Raw genomic sequence first — 15,991 nt, 5'->3', positions numbered from 1 at the left:
TGCTCTTCTTGTGGAAACCGTGGGAAAGAGCCAACATCCATCTTACCTTGGATATTCTAGAGAAAGGATCTGCAGATCCTCATGAATCCATCTAGTCTAGCTTTAGAGGGGGACTAGCAAGATAAATAGAAAATGGAGATAGGGTAAATGCAATGGTTGAGCACTAACCTTTTGCTTGCAATATTGGCTTGAAAGCCCCTCCATTTGTTCACCTTCTTTTGAAATCTCGCCATGAACCAATCCCATCTTTGTTTCGTAGATATATCAAATCCCATGGGAATCCCAAGCAGTTTGAAAATACCCTTATTAATGATATGGCATCCATCTTTTTTCATAGATATATCAAATCCCATGGGAATCCCAAGCAGTCTGAAAATAGTACCCTTATTAATGATATGGCATCCTAGTTCTTTTAAAATTTCAGATTCATCCCCTTTGAGAGTAGAATATATAGTCTTTGAGTTATTAGTTCTAGAACCAGAGGCCTTAAAAAAGGTATCCAAACACTTCATAGTGCATTCAACATCGTAAGCTGTGTCTCTAGGTGTAAGGGTTGTACCATCAGCAAATGGTTGGCATACTAGCTGTTTGCCAGAAATCAGTTTTATGCCCCTAAGTTTTCCTTCCTTGACATGGCTTTTAAGCAGCCACCCTAGAGCATTAGTTGCAATTGCAAATAGCAAAGGAGCAAGGGGGAATCCTTGATCGCTTTAGAGGAAATGAAGGACTCATGTCACCATTGGCACATACTTTAGTAGAAGCATTGGTGAGTAGAAGTTACACGTAAGAAACAAAGTAGGGGCCCAGCCCCATATCCTACAAGGACCGAAAGATGAAATCCCACTCTAATCTATTATAAGCCTTGTCAAAATCCACTTTGAGAAAACAAATATCTTGTTTAGTTTCTTTGGCATACTCATAGCCCTCCCATATATTAATGATGGCCTCAAGAAGGAGACGTCTCTTAATGGAGCCTTTTTTTTCTTGTAATATCCACTTATTCATTTTCTTTTGAACCCTGAGAGCCAAGGTTTTGGCAAAAAACTTGTAGCTATAGTTAAGCATAGTCAGGGGCCTCCAATTCCTAAGCTCATTCTTAAGTCCTTCTTTAGGAATGAACTTTATAACTTCCACCTTAATGTGTGATGGCAAAGCTCCATTCTTAGGCTTTCTTACCACAATAAAATAACATAAGGCCCAATCACATAACAAATTTCCTTGTAGAGCTCAATGGGCAATCCATCTTCTCTAGGGGTTTTCCCTGTGCCATAGCAAATACTACTTTCAGTTCTTACTGCCACCAAATCTCTTGGAACTCAAAGAGCTTGGGGACAAGGTAGTAGTAGATTTCAAACAAGTAGCAGAAGACATAGTTGCAAATAGCAATGACAAAGAAGAAGATCCAAACAATTGATTTGAAGAAAAAGAAGAATATTCAGATGAAGAATCTGAACGAAGAGAACAAGAATTGGACAAAAGATCCGAAAAAAAAGAAATGAATTTAGACAAGGTCTGAGGAAGAGAACAAACTAAGATTTAGATGTAGAATTTGACCGAGACTGTTACGAAAATTATATATTTCTGATATATCTTGCTTTGGACATTATTATTTTAATCAAGTGTGACTATGGCAAAGTACTCCATAGGAGCACATTGGACGCGATGGGGGTCCTAATGGATACTTTGTGTGGTTAGTTGGGGATGCCTAACTAGCTTGTGTTTCACCATGCTAGATGGTTGGTATTGTGGGTGATTCCATGTTAATACTGATGTCGCTAGTGTTATTGGTGTTGTGCTTAATTATTGTGCTTTGAGCATGGTTATGTTGGGATTAGTTGACTCGGTGATTCGTTCAATCGATTGTTAATAACTAATGTAATTGGCAGCTTGAGTACAGGTGATGGAACTCATAGCAAGGATTGGAGTTAGTGCGAGGGTACCGATCAAGGTGTCACATAGCGCATTATATATGGCCATGGGCCAATTTTGTATTTGCTTTATTATTGCAAGTTTGAACAATATATTTTGTAATGGACATAATTCATTTTTGGGCCCTAAGATGGCTATGTAAAGCAAATCCCCCATTTTGGAAGAGAGGGATAATTTTGGCTCCTTGGTGCTTTTATGAAATATCATAAATACTCTAGATGGGGAAGCGTGAGCCACTCATCTAGGGGGGCAGATTGTACCCAGTCTGTTGTCGCTTTCGTGGTGTGATTGTGTTCTTCTCCAATTGATTAAGTGGTGACTTTGTGTGTGAAAAGAAATACCTTTTGGTTTCAGTGGTATCAGAGCCTTGGTCATGCTCTTGTGAAGGAATTAAAGAGAAGCTCCCTCATGTGGAAATTGAAAGAGGAAGGAGTCTTGAAGAGGACTACAGGACACATATGCAGAAACAAAGTTTGTGGGGGAGAGATAGTGTGCATCGAGCGATGTACCACGCTTGTGTTTTGGAACCCCGTTGGTTACGCCATTCTCAAAGCTCTGAAGCTCTAAAGGAGTCTTTAAAAATCCCTTATTCTATACTAAAAAGACTAAAGTCTCACTTCAATCTTCGGCGAATACGCTCCAAAGTCTACACCACGCAATGCATATGATATAGTTGCAATATATTTATTTCCCCTCGGTTGCATACCGTGTGTTCCAAAGCCCACATGATTTCTAGTCACGCCCGATAACCACTCCACGTGTCCTAGAGCCGTGCATAGTCTCCTACCTTTGCTGGCTCTCCAATCTACCACGCATAGAGCCACGATCAAAGGTCCGCCGCCTCTCTTAATTACACTACCCTATAAGATGGCAGCAACCAGCCTCTGGCCCACGGGCCTCTGTCATCGCGGACAGCAACGTGCTAGTCTCACAGTCTCCATAGCGCCACCCTTGGGAAAGAGGCCTCTGCAAAGTCTTACGAAAAACTTTGCCATCGAGGACCAATAGCCGCTGCAACCCACTACCTAGTGATCATCATTCCGTCATGAGCTCCTTCGAAGCGTGTACCCAACCATAAACTCTCGATCGACTACGTCTCTGCCTGCGACGATTTCTCTTTTGGAAAACCAAAGTCAAAGTTTTGTTTCTTTTCTTTAACCTCCAAAACACCTTAGCCCTCTAAGGTTAATTTCAAAAAAAAAAAAGAGAGAAGAAGAGGAAAGTTTGCAAGTTACGAGGCTCAACAAGGTGATCAGAGCTCAACAAAGTGCGAAGCCACTCTAGCGACTAGCAAAGGTGTTTTTAAAAAAAAAGAGAAGAAGAGCAAAGCAAAATCTGAGAAAGCTCGAATCAAGAAGGCGATTTGGAACCACGAAATCACCAAGCAATTAATTGGAGATCAGTCGAGTGCAAAGACAGCTACAAGTGACATCAATGGTCACATATCTCCCACTCTATTCTTTTCTACCTCGGATCAAAGAGTGAGATAAGTGATTTCTATGCTTTATATTTCATACACTTAGTATCTTCTGCCATCGATTTCTTATCATACACTCGAATCACACTTTTTCATCCGTTTAATGCTCATACACTTAGCATCCTTATTTTTCTCCGCTCTGCTCTATTTGTATTTATTGCATTATCATGGCACATCAGCCACAACCACCCATGCTTCAGGAGCAATTAGACATACTCTAGGCACAGTTGGCTGATGAGCGTGAGCATAGGGAGAGATTGGAAAAGAAAATCAATGGTAAGAAAGGAAGAGGCATTCATCTGATGATGAGTTATCCGATGATGATTCTGACAATGATCCTATTATCAGGACAATCAAAGCCACACTGAGAGCACATAATTCGAGGAAGGAGAGTAAGATAAGTAGAAAAGCTTTCTCATTTCAAAATTTCGATGGAAAGAAAGAAGTATGCACTGTCTTGCAGTCAGCTAGATGATTATTTTTCAGGGGAAAAATTCTCTGAAAAAGACAAGATTAAATGTGCTGCAAATCATTTAGTAAAGAGTGCTGCACTTTGGTGGAACATCACTAAGCATAGTAAAAGGCGACCAAAATCTTGGAAGTCTTTTTAAAAGCTCATCAAGAGAGATTTTCTTCCCTCACATTTCAAAGCAAAAGTTAGACAACAGTGGGATACTTTCAGGCAGTTTGATAAGGAAATGATCTCCACATATACTGATAGATTTTGGCAAACGTTGATCCAATTACAATCTTAGAGAAAGTTAATGAGCGAGATCAAGACAGGAAGTATGTGGTAGGTCTAAAGTCTAAGTTGAGAGCCGAGATTAACATGTTTCATCCTCGCTCACTGAACTCTACGATTTCTCTTGCAATGAATTGTGAAAGGAAGAATGGGATCCCAAAAGAAGGAAAAGATTTGAACGGCATCTACCCTTCCATAAGAAAAAGAGATTTGATAAAAAGCCTTTCTTTAAATCTAAAAATGGTTTTGTTCCATAGGGGACAGATTCTTCTTCGAAGCCGAACGGTGGAAATTTTCCAAAGAAAGAAATAAGGTGTTTTAAGTGCAACAAGGTGGGACACATAGCCACTGAGTGTCCCGAAAGAAAGAAGACCCCGATGGTGAAAGTCCACATGATTGACGGCGGCGAAGTAGCCAAGCAAGAGGGAGGTAAGTATAATTGTCATGCTCTTCTAAAGATGAAAGGTTTCATTAATGGCAAAGAGGTTGTTATTCTGCATGACGATGGTAGTACACATGATTTCATTTCGGAAAGAGCCTTAGCAAAGCTAAACCTAGAGTCTTTCCCATCTAACTACAAGGTCAAAGCTACTTTTACCAAAACGAAGTACAATTGCACTAGAGAAGTCAAGGATCTTAAAATCTCAATCAAACCCTACAAGGATACACAAGACTCTCTAGTGGCACCCCTACAAGGAGTGGACATTATCTTAGGAATGCCATGGAGGCATCAATATAATCCTAAGATAGATTGCGATTCACATTAGATGTGGATTGAGAAGGACAGTCAAGAAATATGTTTGAAAAGCTCAATGAAACTTGATATTAGTCCTTTACTCAACCACACACAAGCTAAAAGAGCAATTAGAAAACGTGAGAAGACATATCTAATTTTGCTGAATCTATTAATGGCTACTCAGCCAAACACTAAGCCTACACACCAAAAGTTTCTCTCTCACTATTCTAATCATTTCTTAGAGGACTTACCACCTGGACTACCATGTTCTTGACCTGAAGATCATAGGATAGAAATCCTACCGGGCAATATTCCACCTTGCAAAGCTCATAGAACAAAAGGAAATTCAAAAGCAAGTGGAGGAACTAATAGAGAGAGGATTGATAAGACCCAACAGTTCTCCTTATGGAGCACCTGTCTTATTAGTCAAAAAGAAAAATGGAACCTATCGAATGTGCATAGACTATCGTGCACTAAACAAAATCACAGTGAAGAACAAATACCCAATCCCTAGGATTGATGATCTTTTGGACAAATTGAAAGGGGCCAAGGTCTTCAATAAGATAGATCTCAAATCCGGCTATCATCAAGTTTGTATGGTAGAAGAGGATATACACAAGACTGCCTTTAGAACTCTAATGGGACATTATGAGTTCCTACTTATGCCTTTTGGGCTAACTAATGCTCTAGCCACTTTTATAGAATGATGAACTGAATCTTTCTTAAACACCAAGATTGTGGTAGTATTTTTCAATGATATTCTGGTGTTTAGCAAAGACGTTGAGGAGCATAAGGAACATATGAAGCTAGTCTTTTCACTCTTGAAAGAAAATCAATTGTACATAAATCCTAGAAAGAGTAGTTTCTTTCAAGATCAGATAGAGTATTTGGGTCACATTGTATCTGCCAATGGGATTCGAGTAGATCCAAAGAAGATTGAGTGCATAGTCACATGGCTAAACCCCGAGATATACATGAATTAAGATTATTCTTGGGATTATGTAGCTTTTACAGAAAGTTTGTTAAGAATACATTGCACATCCATTAACAGACCTTCTTAGAAAAGCTAAGCATTTCTTATGGATCGAGCATCAAGATAAATCTTTTATAGCTTTGAAAGGTCTCACACAAGCTCTTGTGTTGCAACTACCCAATTTCTCTAGACCATTCTTTGTAGTTGTAACCGATGCTAGTGGATATGGAATTGGAGCCGTACTTATGCAAGATGATCATCCAATAGCATATGAGAGCTGAAAATTAAAACCAGGGGAGTGACTGCCACTTTACAAGTGATAGCGAGGGAATTTCATTGGCCTACAATAAGAAAAGATGTGGCTAAGTTTGTAGCTGAATGCATCACTTGCTAGAAGATCAAGAGTTACAAAGGAAAGACCCCAGGATTGCTGATGCCTTTGCCTATTCCTACGCAACCTTAGGAACAAATATCTATGGATTTCATAACAGGTTTTCCTACTACAGTGAATCAAAATGATATGATTTGGACGATAGTAGATTGCTTTAGTAAGCAAGCTTATTTCATCCCATGCAAGAAGACCTTAACAACTCAGCAAGCTATACATTTATTCATCAAGCATATCTATGTTCATCATGGCTTGCCAAAGATTATAGTGTCTGATCAAGATTCGAAGTTTTGCAGTAATTTTTGGATTGCATCATTTCATAATCTAAGCACTAAGTTAGATTTCTCATCAGCTTTTCATCCAGAATCGAATTGACCAACTGAAGTTACAAATAGTACTATTCTAGATATGATAAGAGCTTATGCGGGAAGTCAACCAAAGACTTGGGGCAAATATCTTCATCTCTTATAGTTTGCTTATAATAATACTCCTCATTTTGCAACTGGAAGAGCACCCTTTGAGATTATCTATGGGAAAGTTTTACCTATTCCTATCACACAATTAACCCATAGAGTGGAGGCAGTAGATGCATTTACCCATGACTATCAAAATATTCTCAAAGAGGTTCGAGAAGCCATTGTAATTGCTCAAGAGAAGTACACAAAACAAGCTAATAAGAAATGGAAACACATGCTTTTTAAGGAAGGTGATTATGTACTTCTTTGGACTGAGAAAAGAAGATTGAAGAGTGTTGAGAAATGGCCAATAATGAAGATGTCCCCGCGTTTTTATGGACCATTTAAGGTGATTCAAAAAATCAATGATCTAGCTTATAGGCTTGAATTACCTGATAATTGGAAAATACATAATGCTTTCCATATCAACCTCTTAAAGCCCTTCAAAGGACCTTTGCCTATTCGTCCTGTCTATGAAGAGACTCCATTGATTGTTGATGAAGAATAAATTCTAGAACTTGAATGCATTATTGATCATCAACAGACCTCAACCCAAAAAGGAAATGTCTATATTAAATACTTGCTCAAATTTAAGAATCATCCGAGAGATGATGCTCAGTGGATGCCTGAGCGGTTCTTTTGAACTTTTCCAGACCTCCTTAGTTCCTATAATCAAACACGCAACTGAGGTCAGTTGCAATCCAAGCAAGAGGGATGTTATGGAAATTATATATTTCTGATATATCTTGTTTTGGACATTATTATTTTAGTCAAGTGTGACTATGGCAAAGTACTCCATAGGAGCGCACCAAACGCGGTGGGGGTCCTAGTGGATACTTTGTGTGGTTAGTTGGGGAGCTTGACTAGCTTGTGTTTTGCCATGCTAGATGGTCGGTATTGTGGGTGATTCCATGTTAATACTGATGTCGCTAGTATTATTGGTGTTGTGCTTGATTATTATGCTTTGAGCGTGGTTATGTTGGGATCAGTTGATTCAATGATTCGTTCAATCGATTGTTAATAACTAATGTAATTGGCGGCTTGAGTACAGGTGATGGAACTCATAGCGAGGATATCGATCGAGGTGTCGCATAGCACATTATATATGGCCTTGGGCCAATTTTGTATTTGCTTTATTATTGCAAGTTTGAGCAATATATTTTGCAATGGACATAATTCATTTTTGGGCCCTAAGATGGCTATGTAAAGCAAATCCCCCATTTTGGAAGAGAGGGATAATTTTGGCTCCTTGGTGCTTTTATGAAATATCATAAATACTCTAGATGGGGAAGCATGAGCCACTCATCTAGGGGGGGAGATTGTACCCAGTCTGTTGTCGCTTTCGTGGTGTGATTATGTCCATATAATTAAGCGGTGACTTTGTGTGTGAAAAGAATAACCTTTTGGTTTCAAAGACGAAGAGAATAATATCTGTAATTCCACTAGTTTGTCCAATGGCACATCTGCATGTAGCGAGCCTAAAATACAATTTTCTGAGTTCCATGGTAAGGACAAAGAAGATCTAGAGAGCCATGTTACTCAATTTGAAACCTGGTGGCGAGCCAATAGTTTTAATGCTTGGGGATCCAAAAAATTTACAACCATTTACCCGTACAATTGCTAGAAAGGCAATGGGGTGATTTAGCCTGTACGGAGTGGGAAATTTCACCACCTATGATGACTTAAAGGCACTTTTTGGAGAGGTTTTGGAAAGAGAAAATCCCTATTGATGTCAGGAGAAAGCTAAGGCAATTGAAGCAAAAGGAACTATCTATAGTAGACTATGCCCAATAGTTCTTGAACTTGAATGCACGACTAAATGCAGTAGAAAGATTGACCACTAAAACAATGGTGAAATACTTTTGCAAGGGTCTAAAATTAAGAATTTGAAGTTGAGGCGATGGCCTAGTACTGCCATCAGGTGCAAATGGGTTCAATACTCCAGTAGATGGCCAAAAGGGCTAAAAGATGCATAGGAACAATCATGAAGAAAAAGAAAAAATCCGAGGCAAATTTTGAAGAAGATTATGAATGAATTTGAATCCGAATCTAAATCGAGCAGTAACCTCACAGTAATGAGTCTAAGAGTGATTTGGACACTAACTGAAAGAAGAAAAGGAAGAAGAAGAAAAAGAAAGTAGTGATGAAGAAAAGCAAAAAGGAAGAAAAGAAGATGAAGAAAGAGAAGGCAAAGTCAAAAAGAATTCTACATCCTCCGATTTGGAGAAACTTGTGGATCAAAAGTTACAAACTTTGGGGGTGAATCAAAATCAACCACAACTGCAGTGCAAAATTTTAGCAAAAGTCACCCAACCACATCATGCTGGTACAAACCTAATGCCCACAACAAATCACCACAAAAGTCACAAAGAACTTCAGCAACAATAGGCACCAATGTGCTAGCCATTAGAGCAAATGCAGCGGTAGCTATGCAGCAACCACAACAACAATAGCAACGAAGAAATTGGGGATAGCAAAGGAATTTGAACAAACAAACTAATTGGAATCAACAACAATTTGGACAATGTGGATGTTGTGCTAGTACGAATGGCCACCGGCCCAACTATGCAATGTGGGTGAAGCATCAGGTTGAAAGAGGAATCCCAATTGTTTGATATGGCAATCAAGGTGCACCACCACCTCAAGTGGTACAACAACCCCCACAAGCCAACACAGTGTTGATACAAGAATTACTGAATACTTTGAGAAGCAAAGTAGTGATGATGTACTAGAAGGGTCGGCAGCACATTCTGCATGAGTTTTTTAATTGCTTGGGGTGTATCTTGATTGAAACTCTACCAAAAAATTCATCGGGCATGGAGGTTCTTGCGGTCACTAGATCAAAAGGACCAATTCTGGAAAAACCGTAGACAAAGAAAGAAGTAAAGGTGAAAGCACTAAGATGGAAGGACCAAGAAGAGCTCTCAGACAATAGCATTGAAAGAGATTTAGAAGGCACAAGCCAAAGAGGTAACAACTAGAATTTGGCAACCAGTGGATCCGTAGGAACAAACCAATCCAGCAAATCCTAAAAGTAATATAATCAATAGTCCGAATACAAGTTTGGGAAGCATCTCGATGTCAAGTCTGAGAAAAGTTTCGACCAACAATTGGAAAACAAATCTGACTACAAGTTTGACAAGTAGCACGAATGTGGAGAACCAATCAGTAGTTCAAGATCAGGGAGCAATTAGCCAAAATCAAGTTGAAGAGAACCTCTTGGCGGAATTGTTTCAAGCCCTGAAGCAAGCATCTTTCAAGAGTACATTGGATCAATTCTTGAGTTTGGCTCATGTTTTTTGTGAGAAATTCATTAAGCAATTGCAAGAGGGAAATAAGGAGCAAAAGACTCCAAAATTTCCATGTGAAGAAAACTACTAGCCTTCTATGTAAGAACCACTAATGCTGCAAGTGGAACCCAATGATGTGGACTACAAGGTCCCGACAATTAAAGTGCATTGTAATGGCCAAGAAATACTAGGACCATTGCTAGATGGGGGCTCATGTGTGAATATGTGGGGACCTTATCAGATTAGAGTTCGAGGAACACCTAGGACAAGGTATACCATATGACTTACTAGATGCATCTTTGTTCCAAGTCGAAGCCATTCATGAAATGGATTGGTATGATAGAATGCTACAGTTCCTGACAGATGAAGTGTTTCCTAAAAATTTTACAACGGATCGAAGGTGTAGACTGGCTCTCAAAAGTAGACCATTTATGATCATTATAGAAGCATTGTATGAAAGAGCAATAGATCAAATACTCCAACAATGTGTTCTAGACCATGAGTAGCATGCTGTTTGCAAGAGGCCCATCAAGGGGCATTCAGTGGTGGCCACTTTGTGGGTGATGTGACAACAACAAAAATGATCTTTCAAGTCGGATTGTGGTGGCTGATAGTAATCAAAGATTTGCATGAGTTCGCAAACCAAAGAGATGGACAACATCGGATGGTGATAGATTTCTAGTCAACCCTATCTTGCCACTTGAGCCATTTCAAAAATGGGGTTTAGATTTTGCAGGGCCATTCAAGCCATCCGCGAAACACACTGGGAACAAATACTTTTTAGTAGCCACATATTATTATACTAAGTGGGTAGAGGTACAAGCTGTATGCAATAATTCATCTAACAGTACATCAAAGTTCTTATACCACAACACTATTACATGGCTCGGATGTCTGACAGAGTTAGTATTGGACCAAGGAGAACACTCTCTAAACTAAACCATCAAAAAACTGACAAAAGTCCATATGATTGTTCACAAAATTATACCCCCTTACCACCCACAAGTAGCCGAACAAGCAAAATGTTCTATCAAAGTCATGAAGTGGATTATGAATTTGACAGTTCAAAAAGTAGAGCAGATTGGGACACCAAGCTAGATTTAACATTGTGGGCATTTCGAACAGCATTCAAGGTAAGCACGGGAATGACACCATTCAAGTTAGTTTATGGAGTTGAGGCAGTAATGCCCATGGAATTTGTGACCACCAGTTTATGGATTTTAGTTGAGAAACTAAGTCTAAAAGTCCATGTCCCCACCAATGTCTACCATTTTTAGATGAAGAGGATGAGCTAGAAGACGAGCACATCGGAAAGAGCTCCCTTGGTAGGAAACAGTTAGACTTTTGAAGGAAGCTGGGTACGACTTCTTCCCCAGAGTTTTTTTAGTTCCCTTGACCTATCATCTCGAAGGCTCATTAACCAAATATCCATTCTAGATTGAAGCAACAGTGGGAAGACAAAAAGATGTACAATCACCACTAGAGGTTGCCCACTAGTCGGTTAACCCAACTCAGTCAAGAAGCCCAAACTAAAAATTTGGTGCAAACAACAAACCATGCAATAGGGACGAACAAGAAGCCAAGAAGTTGGCATAATGGGAAGTCAAATAGATGATGCCACAATAAGCAGTATAGGACAATCCAAAAGACCAGATGCCAAAAAATCAAGAGGGAGTGGCTCCAATGGGAGACATGCCCATGGAGTCACCACAACAAAAGAGCCTACCACAGCAATCACCACTTGTATAGGAAAATGCAGATCACCATGAACAAAGCCCCAAGGAAGTTGAAGAAGATCAAATTACATTTACAAATGTAGGTGAGGTAATTACCCTACTACAGAGGTTTCAAATGCAACACAGAGAATAGTACAAAGGAATGAGAAGGTATATCAAGAATGGCAACAACTAAAGGAAGATAATGATATTCTAATCTCTCTCTCTCTCTCTCTCTCTCTCTCTCTCTCTCTCTCTCTCTCTCTATCATACATTTGCAATTGAGAAGGGAGCTTGGATGCATCAGCCCAAACATACTAGAGTCTGTGTACCCTTTGTGACATGCAGATAGTTGAGATGGAGGCACATGTGGCTCTACAGTGCCCCCGATATGCACATATCAGGGGGGATATAGCAGATATTGGAGGACTCCACTCAATTGACATCACTTCTCTCTACTACCTCTCCAGCAGCATTGGGATCTTTCATCACTTGTCTTTTTACCTGGCATCAGGAACTCATAGACTCCTAACCCCTCTCCTTGAGGAGACTCTATTTTACATTGTATTGAGATAGGTCCCATGGGTCATTTTTGGCCCCCTGAGGATGTTAATAGACTCTACTTCTCTCTCTCTCTCTCTCTCTCTCTCTCTCTCTCTCTCTCATCATCTTGTCCCCCTCAGGTAAATAGACCTATCCCCAAGGCTAAAAAGGGGCAAAAAAAGAATGCCATATAAATATGTTACTTTATTGACTCTTAATGATAGGGGATTGGCTGATCGTGCTCACTCCTTGAGAACTAATTCCCTCTCCCCTACTTTCCTAGCATTTCAAGAGGTCAAGGCCATTGGATCTAGTTTAGAAAGTAGGCTTAACCCATGAACACATGATCACATCACCATGTGAGTCACGACATGCGAAACCCTAATATCTGACATTGAGAACCACTATAATAAGGCGACTTTGAGATTGAAAACTACAAAGTTGTGATTGTGTGCTAAAGAAGCAGGAATGTAGTAGGCAATGGAGATGTATGTAGACCCAATTAAGCAAAAGTTTAAGATGCAACTAAAGCTTGAGTAACTCTACTCAAGTACTTAGAAAGCAAGACTTATAGGGAAAGATGCCAAATGATGTCATTGGAAAAAATAGTAAAGCTAGTAATAAGCAAGCACAAAGGCCAAGAAAACTGTCATTACCTTAACTAAGATAGAATCACAACACTAGACCAAGTGTACTGCCAAACAACATGCATGAAGGATTCAATCCGAGTGAAGTTTGACAGCCTAGACCAATACAAAGTAATGGCACTAGACAAGAAGTGCAAACTACTATAAATGTGATGGTCATGAGGTGAGGTTTCCAACCCCACCTACCCCTCATAATAGCCTACTAGTCATTGTCCCACCACTTCCACAAGCTCTTTAAGTATGTCTGCATGGCTTTTAGGAAAGCTCTCACAATAGGAGTTACTTATCATGTCATCAAGACTACATACCCTCTACTCGAGGCCCAAGTTGCATACCCACTACTCATGTAAGGAAGACCACATACCAAGGTCAATGACACTGTCAAAAAAATGTAAGACTCCTAATAAAGGTCTTATGCTAGTCCCTATATGGTTAGGCAAATAATTTGGACTAGTTTTTGCAAATAATTGAAAAGAAAGTAACCCCAAACAAGAAGGGATTCAAAGTAACTAGATGTAGCAAAGAAAATTCAAATCTAATTAAATGTACTTTGCATTGCTGCACATCTCAATGTTGGTTCCAAGGCATAGCGACCTAAGGGAGATTATCTCTCATAAACAATGCAAACAAAGGACATATATATGTTCTCATTGAGACCAATTAGGCTTAATTTCCACCACGTCAATGGATTTATATAATTACCTCCCCTATTTAACTTGAGGTTTGCTAAGGGAGATTATCTTTCATAAACAATGCAAACAAAGGACACATATATGTTCTCATTGAGACCAATTAGGCTTAATTTCCACCATGTCAATGGATTTATATAGTTACCTCCCCTATTTAGCTTGAGGTTTCCATAGTCATGCAAACAAGGACATATCTGTGTTCTCATTGAGACCAATTAAGCTCAATTTCAACCAATTATTTTTTTGAATTTACATGTTACATTATAACTTGGCTAAAACGTGGAGAGATTATGACAAAGCAATAAAAGAGGGAGGAAAATAAGAAGAATAGAAAAATAAGAAGAAGCAGAAGAAAAAGACACATTGGACTCTTCGTATGGAGGTAGCTATAGCCGTGACTTTGATGATGAGTATTGCCAATCATGTGGGGTATTTCATTAGAAGTCAAACTTTTTTTGGAGGCACATTAGCTAGGGGTTTCTTCTATCAAACACGGTGCCTTCAAACCATTTTATAGCTTGGGTTATCTCTTGTAAGCTTTGCTCTTCTTGGTACTTATAAGATTTGGTCTTGGTACTTGATGCATAAAAGATGATTAGTCGTGCTATGGTGAACGAGAGAGAGAGAGAGAGACAGAGAGAGGGAGAGAGAGCGCGCGCTCAAAAACCTATGGTGCTTAAAGTTCAACTTTGCATGGGGTGTACCCTTGTTGGGTTAGATGGTTCACTCCTGTGGTGTACGCTTTGGTTAGACCGTAGCCTTTCTAAAACCCTTACGATTTATCGCAGACGTCTAGAGCTGTGTTTCGTGAAAGAGCGTTGCAAACATGGAGGACCCAATTCGTAAGAAGCCACCAAGCGACTCTTCTCAACAGTCCTTACCGACTCCCAAATCGCAAGGTAGCAGGATTCCTCCCTCAGCCTTGCTCAAAATGCGCCAGCCTTCGGATCTGATCGAGCATTATGTTTCTCAGGGTATGGATAGAAGTGCTGCAAGCGAGAAAGCAATTGACGACCTCCAAACGGCCTTGCATGTGTCTTTGGAAAGGTACCCAATGCAGCGCATGATGGCCATGGATAAGTCTTTTCGTACAAGCACTTCCAATTTGGCAGCTGCCGCAGATCGCCTGCGTCATATAGAAGCCAAGCTTGATGAAAAGCCTGGAATAGTCCAAGTTTTTGTAGCGGGCGTGGCAGCTGGAGCCATTCTACAGACTGGGGCGAAGAGCGCGCCTCTTATCCTAGGAGCTCTGAATGAGGTCTACAGCAATATCCAAAAGGCACTACGGAGATAGTTTTGTATTTTTTGTTGGGTGGCTTCTGTGCAATGATGAATACAAACGTACCATTATGTGGGCAGAGTCTGCGACTGCCACAAGCATGTAAATTTTTTTTGCTAGAAGCACGGAGAATCAATTGTTTCATTTACCTTGTTGACCATGTGGAATGTTTAATGGGATTATGGGAGTGTCTGTCAAGCTAGTAGAGCTGGACATTTGGTAGATAGGAGTTCAGAGGAGCATTTGTTATCTTTGTTTCTTGCTGTCTTATGAGAGCTGTTGCATGGCCTGAGTTATTTGTACCTCTAATATTATAATATTAGCTCTCATTTGCTTGGCTTCTCCATTGATGTGTAGGAAGAAATCACAAGATGCTGTGCAGTAGTTAGTTTAGCTTCTATTCTTACAACGATTTAAGAGACCTGTGTTATGCAACACTTCTGAGGAAACTAGTAGTTCTGCAGCAGAATTTTAGGTTTCGACTTATTTTACATGGAAGCTGTCTTTCTTGACATTGAAATCTCATAGTTTGTGCTTGCGGGTCTTTGTATGAGTAGTATAATTTAGAGTGCCAAGCGGAAAGTAATTTAGAACAATAATGAACCCGATTTGTGCCTGCCATTTGGCATCTTGGTTTGCCTTCGGAGACACGTCATCAAACTCTCCATTGAAGGTTTGGTAGAGAGGATAGTGATCAGCCCGTAAAGTTATTTCGCTTGGTTTCGAAGTATAACGATGGGTTTCACTCAGATATTTTATCTTCGCTACCTTATCTTCTGTTTAACACTTTGTTCTATTTTCATTGGTTATATTCATACCTGTCAAGAATATTGACATGTCTGAGAGGCATTCTTTGTGCATCTTTCCCTAAATGCATCCGTCACTCACATGATTTGGAGGAGTTTGCACTCTAGGCATGTTCAATACCATATTATGTTTATATAATAGCTATTCCTCTTTATGTCAATCTCTCTTCAAGAATGCGTTTCTACAACTAGTTGAAACCTATTGCATTTGTGGGTTGTTGCCAACAAGACTAATGATTTGATATTTCCATTTTTACATTGGGGCTTGTATTGTTTCAAGTTTGTTGGCTTTGGATTTTTTACTTGGTTCAATTTGGATTAT

General features: G+C 39.6%; 1 protein-coding gene across 1 annotated transcript; it reads left to right on the top strand.

Moving 5' to 3' along the window:
• Nucleotides 1-14,326: 14,326 nt before the first annotated feature.
• LOC147894862 (ribosomal protein-like protein) lies at nucleotides 14,327-15,150 on the top strand. Its single transcript, XM_087385205.1, has one exon. It carries the CDS (start codon nucleotides 14,411-14,413, stop codon nucleotides 14,876-14,878), a length of 468 nt encoding a protein of 155 aa, XP_087241331.1. The 5' UTR covers nucleotides 14,327-14,410; the 3' UTR covers nucleotides 14,879-15,150.
• Nucleotides 15,151-15,991: the final 841 nt, after the last annotated feature.

The sequence above is a fragment of the Dipteris shenzhenensis genome, chromosome 14 (assembly GCF_047967505.1).
Source record: "Dipteris shenzhenensis isolate YYH24624 ecotype China chromosome 14, Dip_SZ_1.0, whole genome shotgun sequence".
Taxonomy (NCBI): domain Eukaryota; kingdom Viridiplantae; phylum Streptophyta; class Polypodiopsida; order Gleicheniales; family Dipteridaceae; genus Dipteris; species Dipteris shenzhenensis.
The sequence above is the reverse complement of the archived record's forward strand: the minus strand, read 5'-3'. Positions and strand labels throughout refer to the sequence as shown.